General features: G+C 39.0%; 1 protein-coding gene across 2 annotated transcripts; it reads right to left on the bottom strand.

The window, feature by feature from the left end:
* LOC109233299 (acyl-coenzyme A oxidase 4, peroxisomal) lies at positions 756-12,407 on the bottom strand. 2 transcript variants are annotated; one of them, XM_019399129.1, is made up of 14 exons: positions 12,318-12,407; positions 12,164-12,211; positions 4,897-5,001; positions 4,501-4,607; positions 4,230-4,307; positions 4,030-4,153; positions 3,702-3,775; positions 3,553-3,612; positions 3,312-3,421; positions 2,907-3,066; positions 2,412-2,488; positions 1,467-1,638; positions 1,298-1,390; positions 756-1,139 (listed from the first exon to the last, which is right to left on the bottom strand). In XM_019399129.1, exons 3-14 carry the CDS (start codon positions 4,994-4,996, stop codon positions 1,008-1,010), a joined length of 1,287 nt encoding a protein of 428 aa, XP_019254674.1. In that variant the 5' UTR covers positions 4,997-5,001; positions 12,164-12,211; positions 12,318-12,407; the 3' UTR covers positions 756-1,007. The 2 variants fall into 2 exon arrangements, with proteins under 2 accessions (XP_019254674.1, XP_019254673.1); XM_019399128.1 differs by lacking the exon at positions 12,318-12,407 and having other exon boundaries at positions 12,164-12,297.

Genomic DNA, 15,124 nt, shown 5'->3' with positions numbered 1-15,124 from the left:
GAGTATATATCGACACCAACATTTCAAATGTACTTCCTCTCACCTACAGGGACAGAGCTAAAGTGTTGCTTACCGTTCAGCAAAATCTAGTAGCTTTAACACATACCTAGTACTATTCAATTTTTATTATCAAAATGTATTGTATATAGAATTGATTCAAAATCCAAAAAGCTGCTTTTCCTAAAATTCAGAACCCATAAACTCAAAATCCTAGCTCCGATCTCTGCCCACCAAAGTAGGGCGAAGTGCAGCAATAGCCACTTTTAAGCATGTTATTTAAAATATATCCACAATTTACAATGTATTTAAAGATTAGCCAATTTACCCAAACTTCAGGACACTGCTAATTTGAAATTCAAGACTAAGTGTCCTGAATTTCTGAACTACTAATTTAAAATTCAAGATATAAGATTCGAACTTCAGGACACAATTTTCGAACTTTAGGGCACAATGTCCTGAAGATTGAATTTTGAGTTTTAAACTCTAGGACGCTGTGTCCTGAAGTTTGAACGAAATTGGTTAATCTTTAAATACATTATAAACTGTGGACATGTTTTAAACAACACACTTAAAAGTGGCTACCTGGTGTCATTTTCACCACCAAAGTACTCTCGCCCCTATTGACTTCAGATCCACTTCCACAAAGTCGTTCATTTCCATATTCTCAGATCTAAAAGACATTGACATATGTCACAATTACTAGTAAACCTTATAAAAGCAAAGCAACAGACTGGATGTATGCCAAGAGAGAAAGATTAGCAGCTAATTTCCAACATCAGATTTTCTTGAATAAAACAAAGCTGAATCATTTGCTATGTTGATATTATTACAATATGTGGTATTCTAACTTCTTTGTCATTATTAATGGTTTAAAAATCTCCAGGGGATTTACCTTCTTAATTACTTCTTTATTTGGACAGATATAGAACTTAGAATTATCCCAAAGTTACGATTGCCAAAACAGAGGGTAATCCAACAGAATACTACTTCAGATGGAAGTAAGATTGTCACAGGCGACTCTTTTGCCTTAATGGAGCAGCCTTGAAACTGGCAAGACCAGTAATTTCTCTACCTGTTACCAACGTGTTGATGTCGTAAGTACCTTCATATGTATAGATGGGCTCCAAATCACAAAATGCCTACACGCGAATATAGAAAAACATGAGATTATAGTAAAATAAGCTGTATGCATAAAATGAGATCGCTACATGATTTACGAGTGAAATTTCATAGCGCTAAATGTTCCATGATTTGTATCTAACAGGGCAGGGAGCATTGGATATTATTGTTCACAAACCTTTGCGACTAAAAAGTCAGCCAAGATTCCGTTGCCACCTAGTAATTCCCGTCCAAGAGAAACTGTCTCTCTCGCCCTCAAGGTAATCCATGACTGAAGCAAACAATTTGTTACTCAGTCCAAAAGGGCATGTATCAAACATTTAATAATGTGAAGAAAGAGGTCTTACTTTCCCCAAGCTTGCATGGCCAGGAGTCATTTTACCACTCTCATATAACTTGCAAAGCCGCCAGCCGACAAGAATCATTGCCTGAATGTTGCCCAACATCTGAACCAATTTCTGTTGGTTGATCTGGAAAGCAGCCAATGGAGCTCCAAACTGCTTCCTCTCCTTCAAGTACCTTGGAGTTTCACAGAAAATTTAGCCAACACAAAAGGCTGAAAAAGGGAACTCTAGAATAACATTGACAAAGGAGAGGGGATAATGGAAAGCTCATACAAGTTCTTACGGTGAGCCATATGGTTAAAGAGCTCATACGAACTAACATCTATTTACTTTCGGAGAGGGTCTCACGTCATTCTCATTGGTTAGTCTAAGAACTTCCACGTTATTAGACTTGTTGAAGACATATTTAAGTAATTGAAAATGTTCTCTCTCTATCAGCTTAAGCTTTTAGATGAACGGTCTCACACTTTGACATGGTATCGAAGCAAAGGTCCTAGGTTCGTGTCTCACCTCTATCATTATCAAAAAGAATTTCCACGTGCTTGACTCATGAAAAAAATCAAACCCGCACGTAAGGGGGCGTGTTGAAGATATAATTAAGTAATTAAAACTGTGTTTCTCTATCATCATAAGCTTTTAGATGGTCACACACTTTGATAAGACTGTCTCATCTAAAGAACAATGAATATCAGTACAGTTACACGACAAATCATCTGTTATACTGTGAGACTACAATATGCAATTGTCTGGAGAAAGGAGTCGATCAAAGGAATCTTGGATTGAGGAAGGCTGAGTACTTATTTTTCTACCACGGCACAACACAAAATACCAGTCTCAAAACTCAGCTTTACCTTACTAAATATTAATTAGGTCAAAGTCCACCGAAGCATGTCACAACACCTTCCATTTTATGATAAAACAAAAACTGATGAGCTTCTCTAGAATTACCTGTGACACATATCATAAACACCCATTGTAATGCCAATAGGCTGCCAAGCAACCATGACACGTGATACAGCAAGCACCTGTTCAAGGGAAGAGAGAGAGAGAGTGAAACAATAACCCAGCTACTACTTTAATCAATCACCAATGAAATTAAAAGAAACAATTATAGTAGACTAAAACGCATCAAAACAAAAGGGAAACAAGATGTGAGCAAGATTGGAGAGTGGAGAAAAGCAATTTGGGTGGACGTGAGAAAGGCTAGGTTGTCAGGTCCGACATATATTGAAGATGAAAATCTATGCACATAATGAATATGTAGATAAGTTCATTAGATAGACCAAAGCTTGTGAGACAATGTAACACCTCCAAAAAAATTGTCTTTTGCTCGAAGCGAATTAGCTACAAATCTGAGTGCGCTATTTGTGGCGTGTACAACGTCTTTTGGCATGTATGATTGATTATCAACAGCAAATAGAGCACCCCAACGATATTATGTACCTTGTTTGTATCCTGGAAAGAATTGACACCAGGTAGTCTATCCTCATCAGGGACAAAAACTTTCTTTAAGAGAATGTCTCCATTTTGAACCATCCGTAGTCCAATTTTGTTTTCGATTTTAGTAGCTTGCAATCCTGGAGCATCCTTCTTTACTATGAAACTGAGACAAAGGCAAAAACCAATAGTGAGAAACAAACTAAGATGGTCAAGAAGGAGGATGAGAGGGAAGGTCTACGTTCATGTGAAGGGACGGAGAGAAATCCATAGCAAAAGTCATATTATTCACATAACTATGATGTAGAGTCATATTCCACGAGATATTTCGTATGATCCTAACTTACCAGTGAAACTGGTGAATATTAGTGCTAAAATAGGATTATATAGAAACAGTATGTTAGTACTTACCCGTTTATCTGGTTTGTGGATGTATTTCTAGCAAAAATAACCAGTATATCAGCAAAAGTTGCATTTCCTATCCAACGCTTTTGCCCTTCAAGTACCCAACCTCCTTCAACCTATCATTTAGAATTAGGAAGATAACAGCTTTTGCAAAAGAATATTTAATAACCTTTCCCTAAAGTAAAAAAGAAATCAATTCAGAGCAGCATCAGAATTGAATATTGAAGTTAAAATGCAGAATCTAGACCTTTCTAGCAGTTGTCCCCAAAGCACTTGCATCACTTCCATTGTCAGGCTCAGTTAACCCCTAAGCTCAAAGAGACAGAGATTACAAAGTTATGCTTGATAAGCGCAGATACAAATGCTAAAGAAATGACCAAAACAAAAATTTCTTACCCAACAAGCTATAGTGTTAAGTTCCGCCAATGACGGCAAGTACTTCTGCTTTTGCATTTCGGACCCACATAGACCTATTCTTGACAGACCAACAAGGTGTAATTAGTTCACTTCATATCGACATAAACCGTATATGAGAGAGATGTCTATTTCTTGAGTTAGTAGTAATGGAATGATCTCATTCTATAAAATACAAAATATCTCCCGCCAAAAGATAAGTCGACTAATACCACTCTCTGGCAAATAGAGCTATACCTCTACGACAAACAATGTGTCTACAAAGCAAAAGGAGACACAGCAGCAATTTATAACAATAACAAGACTTTACCAATGGTGAGCATTGCTAAAGATGAATGCACCAAAATGAAGGTAGAGCAGCTTGCATCAACTCTGGCAACTTCTGCAGCAGCAACGGCACTACCAGTTATTGAGAAACCTGGACAACCATACCCCTGAAGCCACAAGTAAGTACATTCCTCATGGACGCTCAAAGTCAAAAATATAGATTTTTGTCAAGCTCTAAAACACCTTGATAGTGCCGCCAGCAATGTGCAAAGCGCCAAGCTTCGGAATGACTTCAAAAGGAAACTCTGCCTTCTCCCAGTACTGTTCAGAAACATTAAAAAGGGGTTCATTTCTAAGTGCATCTATAGCAGTACAAGATTTGCTCAGAAGATGTGAGACTTGAAGCATTAAGGATATATCTTTGTTTTCTACCCACAACATTAGCAATTACTGTAATAATGGAATCCAAAAGGATATTAGCACATCCAACAAATACAGAAAACAAAGGAAATACCTTCGTCATTATAGGAGCAACCTCTTTCTCCATGCATTCCCTCACTTTCATTCTGATGGCTTGCTCCTCAGGAGTTAACAGATCGTCAAACTTATAATAGTCTGAAGCTGTAAAGTTCACATCACAGTCAGCACAATGACCCTCCAGAATAAGGAGGCAAAGATAGAAAAACAAAGTTTTTTCCTCTGTCACATAAATTGTTTTCAGAAATAGCACACCCATAAAAAACTAGTAGAAGTACAACTGGCCAAATGTTGAATGACGTCAATCAAAGGCATACAAATAAGCACATCAAGCAATTTATTACATTCTTGAAAAGAGTGGAGACTTTGTATATTCAAGTGAATAAATGATAACCAGAGTAAGTATATAAATAGAATCAGGTTTCGATCTTACTGCATGTAGGAAAGTTGGAGGCTGGAGTTGCTTGAGGAAATGCAACAGAAACATCCAATGCTGGCATATCAAAATAGGAGCTTTTTGCCTCTTTCTGCATTTTCGCTGCATCGTGATCAATGTTAGTCCTCAATCAAATGGCTCATAGGAGAACTACATACATACAAAACCAAACACTCATAAAAATAAAAGGAGCTCTTTGCCTAGTTCACTTTGTCCTTTGTAATATACTCCGTCACTTCAGTTTATGTGACACTATTTCCTTATTAATTCATTTAAAAAAGAATGACACATTTCTATATTTGTAAACGATCAAACTAAAACTTTTCATTTTACCGCTAATGAGAAGCTTTTTAGCCACGCAAATGTTATGACATGTTTAAGAATATAAGTGTCATAAGTTTTAAAGCCACACAAACATTATGGCAGGTTTAAGGCAACAAGTTTCAAAGGTCTTCCTTTCTTCTTAAACTACATGTCGGGTCAAACTATGTCACATAAATTGAAACGGAGGGAGTAATTCCTTGACAAACGAGTCAAAGCAGGACTAACTAAGTATTAGAAGTTACTGTTACTGCATTGTAACATTATTGTATTTACTGTATCTACTTTGTTTTACTGCATTGGTTGTTATTTTGTTTCCACCAATAGAGGAGTTTGTTATTTTATTCTCCTTGTTTTCTGGTTTGTTATCACTATAGTAGGAGATTTCTCACAAGGACTCTGTAACTTGTTTGTGTATATAATCAGCTCATCATCATTTAATAAAATCATCTTTTTGTTCATCTTGCTCTTACATGGTATCAAAGCAGTCTCCTTGACTCTCACGAGTTTTTTCTTTCGATCCTCTGACTACCACCACAGGCTCACACTTGAAATGGCCCCTAATGTAACAAATGCTGACTCCACTAGCAGCAATTCTAGTGTTATTGTTCGGTTCAATCCCATATCGCAACTGCCGATAAAGCTTGTTGGCAGCCATAACTTTGCGACATGGAAAGCCGAGATTTCCATGCTCATGCGTGGGCACAATCTGTTCGGTCATCTTGACGGTTCCTTTCCCACTCCTCCGACAACTATCACACAAAATGATAGACAAGTGGAGAATCCAAACTAAAGCATTTGGTTCCGTCAAGATCAGTTGATCCAGAATGCCCTAATGGCTTCTGTCGATCCGACGATAGCCACAACTGTGGCTGCTGCCTCTACTGCTAAACTTGCCTGGGACTCCCTTCACATGGCTTATGCCAATAAGTCCCAAGCGCGAGTCTTTAGCCTTCGCGATCAGCTCGCACGATTATCCAAGGACTCTCGTCCAGTCGCCGATTATCTTCATGAAGTGCGCTCTCTCTGCAACGAGCTTGCCACTGTCGGTGCTTCAATCTCCAACGATGAGTTGATTGTGAAAATTCTGAGTGGTCTAGGGCCAGATTTTCGTGAGATTTCCGCTGCAATCCGAGCAAGAGATTCCATTGTCTCTTACAAGGAGTTGTATGCCAAACTAATTGATCATGAGCTCTTTCTCAAACATGAGGAATTGAAGAAGGAAACCACTTCGATTACTGCTGCTTTGGTAACTCGCAACAAATCCACCAATTCCAGCAACCGCACTGTTCATCGACCCAACAACAACTCACAATGGCGTTACAACAATCGTGGTAATGCTCCTGCTCAAGGGCGTTACACAAACAACAATTCCACCAATACCCATGTTCGTTGTCAGTTATGCAACAGACAAGGTCACACTGCAAATGTTTGCAGTTCACAGTCTCATAATCATTTAGAGGCAAAGGCAAATTTTCTTTCAGGTACACAAGCAGCAGCCAACCAATGGATTCTCGACTCTGGTGCTACTCATCATGTCACCACAGAGCCTACCAATCTTGAAGAATATAATGGTTCGGAAGGCATAGCTATGGGAGATGGTAAAAAATTCCAATTACTCATCATGGTTCTACTGAATTAATTGCATCAAGTAAAGCTTTTAAACTAACTGACACTTTGTGTGCACCTGCTATCAAACAAAATATTGTTTCTGTGTCAAAATTTTGTGAAGATAATTTAACTTCGATTGAATTTTTCCCTTTTTCTTTCTTTGTGAAGGACTTGAAAACGCGAACTCCGCTGGTATCCGGCCGGAATAGGAATGGACTCTACGAATGGCCGAACTTCACTGTTAACAAGCCTACTGTTCAAGTCACTATTACAACAGTTCCTCGTCGTGTTTGGCATCGTCGTCTTGGTCATCCCCATTCAAGAATTTTGAACTTTGTTTTGAATAAATTTTCTCTGCCAGTTTCACTATTACTTAATAGCATGGCGATACATTTATACAAAACTTCTACCCCGAGCACACGCAATGGAACCATAGACAGTCAAGTGAAATCCAATCCACGAAATAATTTGATCTGCTGAGGAAGAGTTACGGGGCGTAAAACAAAAAAATACGCTGATCGGGCATACTATGTGTAATGATTCCCCCATTCACGATAAATAATAAATAAAAAGAGAAAAAGAAAAGCCATTCCATTTCGACAAAAGACCCACACCCAAGTTCCATTGGATTCCTGACCCAATCCAAAATTCCTTTATTTATTTATCATTATACGTACAGGAAAACCCTCTTTGGATTTGCCAAAGATCTTTGGAATTCATTTATTTCTCTCAGGGGTGTCCGGACCAGCCTACAAAAACGAAACGGTCCCTCCGTAACCAGTCATCCATAATATCAGATAAATCATTTTCGTCTTTGGTAAACTTACCAAGGGCTATAGTCATAGTGATCCTCCTATTCAACTACTTCGACCATTTCCGAGCACCTCATATCTTTTTCGGGGCGTCCGAAGATTCGATCATTTTTGTATGATTTCTCTTGCACTGCCATTCTATGAGTCTCTTCTTTTTTGCGTATGGCATCGCCACTCCCTTTGGTAGCATCCACTAATTCGGAACTTAATTTGAAAGCCATATTTCGACCCGGACGTTTTCGGGATGCCGCTAATAACCAACGAATTGCACAAGATTTGGCGAACGAATACAAAGGTCAAAGGCTTTATTATTGAGAAAGTAAAAGGAGGTTATTCAGTAGCCATCGCAGGTTTCATTACTTTTCTTCCATTCCGTCGCAGAAGGAAAAGGATATCGAATGATCGATTCACCATTGAGAACATTAACCCCAAAAAGACGAATATTGGATATTAAATTTTTTATTTCAAAAATTTCTTATAACTTAATCCATAACAATTTTCGCATTGAACCCACGTCCTGAAGTTCTTTGTAACGTTGTAAAGTTTGCTTAACTCTTTGGGCGGTTTCGTAATGTTCCTCACCAGGGATAAAGCCTTTCTTTCATAACCAAATGAAACTGTCTAAGGTGATGATCCAAGACTGATGGGTACCGAATCCGGTGGTACTTTTTATTGATCACAAATTGCTTGTTATCGCACTGTACTCCTCAACAGACAAGTTTACTTTATGTAATTCTTGTTGTTCAAATAAAGTTCAACGATTTCCATTCAGTTATTTGTCTCTAAACAGTACTTCTTCGCTACAAATAATTTATACTGATTTGTGGGGTCCATAACCTGTTCTTTCTATTGATAAAAACAATATTACTGTGTTTTCATTGATCAGTACACCAAATATATTTGGTTGTACACGATTAAAAACAAACATGAGGTTCGCGACATTTTTCCCAAATTTCATGCCTTAATCGAAAACTTTTTCAAAAAAAAAATTATTTTTCTTTATACTGATGGGGAGGTGAATACAAAGGTCTTGACCCGTATCTCCAAAAAATGGAATTGAACACCTTGTATCACCTCCTTATACACCGCAAAGAGTGGCCATAGCCGAGCGTCGTCATAGGCACATTGTTGAAACTGCCAAAACACTCTTACATGAGGCATCCTTACCTTCAATTTTTTGGTCGTTTGCCTGCCAACACGCAACCTATTTAATCAATCGACTACCCACACCGCTTCTAGAGCATAAATCACCATTTGAAAAATTATTTGGTGTTGCACCTAAGTACGACTCAATTAGAACCTTTGGTTGTCTATGTTACCCATGGCTTAAGCCTTACACCACACATAACTCGAGCCTAGGTCAACTCCATGTGTCTATTTAGGTTTTTCGCAGGCTCATTATGCACACTAATGTTTTGATCCCGTTCATTCTAAAACTTATATCTCACGAGATGTAAAATTCTTTGAAAATATTTTTCCCTTTCAAACAATATTTTCTCGTATAAAAGATAAGTTTTCTAATCTCACGTGGGAAATTGCTACTGACACTCCTACCCAATCTCAAATTCAAACTCCTTCTCCTGATATTTCTGCACTTCCATCTCTTGTACAAGTTCAAGACGTATGTACCAGTGGTCAAACTTGTGAGTCTACCTCCTCCGGCCAGAATCATGCATATTCCACGAATTCAGGTAATTCTCTTTCTCTGCCTTCTCATTCCCCTGCTTCTTTGCAACAATCTCAATCTCTTATCCCTTCAAATATTCTAGCCCCCAACCTTATCACCTACCATCGCCGAAACAAAACCCAAAACCTGCCACCTGCTTGTATAGTTTCTCCTGCACAACCCTCGAACTTGCCTTCTAATTCACCACCTCTACATACTCCTATTCCTCCACCCCCACCACCTCCTCCACCCCGTCCAATGACCCGATCACAAAATAATATTTTCTGCCCAAAGAAACCATTCAATTACCTTGTTAAACTTCCCGACAGTGTTACGCCTCATACCTTTAAGCAACCTCAAAAGCACCCTGTGTGGAGGTCAGCTATGAAAGCTGAATTTGATGCTTTAGTTCGGAATCAAACGTGGGAATTGGTTCCTCAAGATTCTAACAAGAATGTTGTTGATTGTAAGTGGATTTACAGGATCAAAAGGAAGGCTGACGGTTCGGTTGATAGGTACAAAGCTCGCTTGGTTGCCAAGGGGTTTACTTAGCGTCCCGGGCTTGACTATCACTGCACATTCAGTCCGGTTGTCAAGCCCACAACTATTCGTATTGTTCTTTCCCTTGCAGTTCAGCACAATTGGGTCTTACATCAGTTGGACGTCAATAATGCCTTTTTACAAGGCACTCTTGAAGAAGAGGTCTTTATGAAACAACCACCTGGATTTGAAAATGCAGCCCATCCATCACATGTTTGTCGTTTGCGTAAGGCCATTTATGGTCTCAAGCAAGCGCCTCGCGCTTGGTACAATGAACTGACATCATATCTCTTTTACATGGGATTTATTAAGTCTCACTCGGATCCGTCTCTCTTTGTTCGCCATGACTCTAATGGTGTTGTGTATCTTTTGGTCTATGTAGACGACATCATTCTTACAGGAAGCAGCTCTTCAGTAGTTCATCAGGTTATCTCTTCATTGGCTTCCCGTTTTTCCCTTAAAGATTTGGGTCCTTTATCCTACTTTCTTGGGGTTGAGGTTCATCGAGATGCCAAAGGCCTTTTTCTGTCACAAGCGAAGTATGTTTCAGACCTTCTCCATGATCTTCTGATGGAAAATTGCAAAGGTGTCTCCACACCCATGAGTTCATCTCAAAGTTTGCTGCTAAATGATGGTACTCCATCTCATGATGCTACTGAATACAGGAAAGTGATTGGCAAGCTACAATACTTGTCTTTTACTAGGCCTGATGTTTCTTACTCAGCGAACAAATTGTCTCAATTTATGCATGCGCCCTCTGAAGCTCACTGGAAGGCTGTTAAGCGCCTCATTCGATATCTCAAAAACACTGCTAACTATGGCCTTCGAATTGCTCCAAGCACCAATCTTAATCTCTCTGTGTTTTCTGATGCTGACTGGGCCGGCAACCTCACTGATCGAAGTTCCACCACAGGTTATATTATTTTTCTTGGCTTTACTCCAGTTAGTTGGTCATCAAAAAAACAACGCACCATTGCCTGCTTGTCTACTGAAGCAGAGTACCGGGCTGTTGCTAGTGTCGTTGATGAGATCACTTGGGTAAAAAATCTTTTCAAGGAACTTCATGTCCATATCCCCACAGCACCTACAATTTTCTGTGACAACCTTGGTGTCACCTACTTATGTCAGAACAACATTCTTCACAGCCGCATGAAGCATATAGCTGTTGACTTCCACTATGTTCGCCAACAGGTTAATGATAAGTGCCTTATCTTCAAGCACATTCCTAGTTCTGACCAGTTGGCTGATACTCTCACCAAACCGCTTCCAAAGAACTCCTTCCGTCGCCATTTGTCCAAGCTAGGTGTTGTTGCACACCATCTAGCTTGAGGGGGGTGTATTAGAAGTTACTGTTACTGCAATGTAACATTATTGTATTTACTGTATCTACTTTGTTTTACTGCATAGGTTGTTATTTTGTTTCCACCAATAGAGGAGTTTGTTATTTTATTCTCCTTGTTTTCTCGTATGTTATCACTGTAGAAGGAGCTTTCTCACAAGGACTCTGTAACTTGTTTGTGTATATAATCAGCTCATCATCATTTAATAAAATCATCTTTTTGTTCATCTTGCTCTTACACTAAGGATACCCTTATTGATACGTAAGGGTATACTCTATTCAATTGGGCAAAATTACCCTAGTAGTCTCACAAAATCAGCCTCAATGCATAAGTTCAAAACAAATGATTTGAAGATCAAACATGTACAGTCAAAATATATTAAAGTCACATACTTAATGGCCAAGAAGGGGAGCCTTGGCGTAATTGCTAAAGTTGTTGTCATGTGACCAGGAGGTCATGGGTTCGAGCCGTAGGAACAGTATCTTGCAGAAATGCAGGGTAAGGCGATAGACCCTTCTGGTCCAGCCCTTCCCCGGACCCCGCGCATAACGGGAGCTTGGTGCACCAGGCTGCGCTTTTTACATACTTAATGGCCAAATTTCCAGATTCTACAGATTCCTTAGTTTTATTCACCATTCAAAGATTCAAATAGCCCAATTAACCAATTCTAGGAACATAATATCCCCTTCCCCAACAAAGAAACTATCAAAGTTCAAATCTTGACCCTTTTTCTTAGCTCTTCTATTTCCGAAACAAATCATAAAGGAAACCAAAAATTAATTTTTATACATTTTCTGTTTATCTGATCCACTCCGAATGCAACTCAGAAGCAACTAGCTAAAAATTTCAAAAGAAAAAGATACACCATTGAATGCTAACAAATTACTATTAATGAGCAAATGGTAACATAGTGATTGAGTTAAAGAATAAATTAAAGAAAAATCCTCGAAAATTCAGAAGAAAAAAAACTGCACCTTGATATTTGGATGATGGAACTTTGACGGAAATTAAGATGCAGTCAGCTGTTGAAGAAATGAACAAGAAGAAGCAGTAGAAGAGATGAAACTAAGATTGATTAGCGTGGCACGCAGTTCTAGGTGGATTTAAAACCAAAATTTAGATATTTACCGGTAAAAATGCACCTCAGAAACAAGAATACGTCCAGCGCCAAATCACTCTTTTTCTTTTGTCGTTCTTACGTTATAAGTCATTCTTTATATGAAAAAAAATACAACTAATAAGAAATTTAATTACTTCCTGTTTCAAATTATGTGTCGTGATCAGTGGGTTTTTAGATTTTTTTGGTACTCACCCTTGGGTTAAAATATCATGGTATAGCCAGTTTTTACACTGGTCAATGAAAAATAGCCAGCATTTATCAAGTCAATGAAAAATAGCCACTATTTTGCTGTAACAGGGACCGGTCCAGTATAATATACGGGAGTTCTGGTGCATTTGTGTACGAACTCCAGCATATTATGCTGGACCGGTATACTTTGCTAACTCCTGTAAAATTTGCGGGAGACTGGAGCACCAGTGCTCCAAACTCCAGTATATTATACTGGACAATTATACTTGCTGGAACTCCCGTAAAATTTGCGGGAGTTCCAGCATAATTATGCTTGAACTCCCGTAAAATTTGCGGGAGTTCCAGCATAGTTATCCTGGAACTCCCGTAAAATTTACAGGAGTTCAAGCATACTTATGCTGGAACTCCCGTAAAATTTGCGGGCGTATTTTTTCGGATTTTGAACAGTGTTTTCGCTCAGATTTAAAGTGGCTAAATTTCGATGACTTTTGAAACTTGGCTATTTTTCAACGACCAGTGGTAAATCTGGCTATTTTTGAATTTCTCCCCACCCTTGGGGCTAGCCCCAGGGAGTCCGGAACCTAAATGTTATTTTTTTGGATTCAAAACAAGTAAATAGGTAGAAAAAAAAATTAGTGACCAAAGTATATAAAACGTAGTTTTGAACCATGTTTTACTTTAACGGCCGTTTGGGACGTTAAGGTAAAACGCTTTTTCAAAAGACGTTTTATATAAAACGCCTTTTGTAAATATGTTTTACCTGTTTTGTGGGCCCACCAATAACTCTTCTGCGCTTAACTGACATAACAACAGTTCAAATATGTAAAACGTGTTTTAAAAGGGCGTTTTACTTCCAAAAATTTGACCCCCCCCCCCCCGTTGGGCATTGCCTTATTTANCCCGAATTGGGCATTGTCTTATTTAAAGGCGTTTAGGGTTTTGCAAAAATTCATTCAGAAATATTCTCAACTCCTGATAAATTTTTCTTCTTGTTAAATTCTCAAGCTTTTTTTCATAATGTCTGAAGAGCGAAAAGTAAGGGTTTCATTATATTGCGAGGGTGAGGTTGTAGTGGCGAATAACTCAGTGAGCTATAGTTTATCTCCACAGAGTCATGTTAAGTTACCACTTACAATGGAGTACGATAGACTGGTATCGTTATTATGTAATAAAATGAGGTTGAGCAAACGTTTGAATCTTAAAATAACCGGAAGATTTTCGTATTCTGTGACTTCGCAATGGGTTGCTTGTTACGCTGAGTTTAACATCGAGGATGATGAAACTCTGAGAGATTTTTTTGGGGATTCCGGATGAATACCGAGAACTTATTTTGATAAAAAAGTTGGAAATGTACGTGAAGGTTGAAGATGTTCGCAATAATGAGGTTGCGCAAAGCAGGGATAACCCTCAATCATCGGGTGGTTATTCTGGAGCAGTTTTAACCAAACAGGTTCCGGCTGAAAGAGTTTGGCCGGATCTAAACTTATCTCCACGGGCGAACGAGGAGCGAGAAAATAATTTCTCTCCTACTTTACATAATCTACACGACGACTGGTAAACTTCAATTTTCCTCTGTGTTACGATGTTTATTTTTGTTGTATTGAATTTGTATTAACACTCATATATTCCACGGGGGGTACCGTCCATATATGAATTTTACTAGTTATGAACCCACGCCGAGTTGGAATATGCGTAGTTTTGGTGTGTTGGATCACGGTGATCCATCCGGGAGTCATCACCAATAGGATAATGTCCATCATGGAATGGCAACACATTACGACTTGTAAGTGAAATGATATAGCTATATGTAAAGTATTTATCGATTTGAGTAGCTTATTATTTTGTTGTTTGTGCAGTGAAAACGAGCAACTTGATGGTCCTGTCCTCACTCAGTTGCCCGTAGACGACGTATTTACTTGGAATTTGGCAGATGCGCAGAGTCAGGAAGATAATAGTGGTTATGACAACAATACCGATGAGTCTGGAGATGACACACCCTTCCCTGACGAGGGTGATGATGAGGAGGAAGAGAATGTCGAACATGATTTGACGAGGGAGCATGCTCCACCTCCCGTTAGACCAAGAGTGTACGAGTCCCACGTGTCGTTTCATTCAAGGCATATTCCCTAGCTTGATCATTTGCCAAGTATGCCGGATGTGGATGCCCTCACAAGGGATCTTGACGAAATTCGGACAGCAATGTGGGATGAGTCTAGACCAATGGTGCTGGCAAAGGGCATGCTTTTTCCTGATAAAGCTCGCCTAACTAGGGCTGCGAAAATGTACAGCGTAAGAGAGTGTCGTGAGATGATGGTATCGGAGTCAAGTCCGAATGTATACAAGGTTGTTTGCCGTAGATGGTTTACGGGTTGTCATTAGATGATGCGTGCGAGCAAGAAGGAAACAAGGTTGTGGAAAGTGGGTAAATATATTGGCACCCACAATTGTGAAATGGACACATTCAATGGGAATCACTTCGACTTGGATGTTGACTTGATTTCTCTTCAACTGATTCCACACATTGAAGCGTCCATAAGGTACAAGATCAAAGAGTGTATTACATCCGTCCACCAGGAATATGGGTGTACTATTACCAAAAGAAAGACATATTATTTTACATGTTAGT

This window comes from Nicotiana attenuata, chromosome 10 (genome assembly GCF_001879085.1).
Source record: "Nicotiana attenuata strain UT chromosome 10, NIATTr2, whole genome shotgun sequence".
Taxonomy (NCBI): domain Eukaryota; kingdom Viridiplantae; phylum Streptophyta; class Magnoliopsida; order Solanales; family Solanaceae; genus Nicotiana; species Nicotiana attenuata.
The sequence above is the reverse complement of the archived record's forward strand: the minus strand, read 5'-3'. Positions and strand labels throughout refer to the sequence as shown.

Excerpts from the sequence above, each read along its gene's own strand:
- LOC109233299 (XM_019399129.1), bottom strand. The coding sequence starts at position 4,996 with ATGCAGAAAGAGGCAAAAAGCTCCTATTTTGATATGCCAGCATTGGAT. Across the intron at positions 4,154-4,229 it reads TTGCTGGCGGCACTATCAAG|GGGTATGGTTGTCCAGGTTT; the intron begins GTGTTTTAGAGC and ends TTGTGGCTTCAG. Across the intron at positions 3,613-3,701 it reads TTAACACTATAGCTTGTTGG|GGGTTAACTGAGCCTGACAA; the intron begins GTAAGAAATTTT and ends CTTTGAGCTTAG.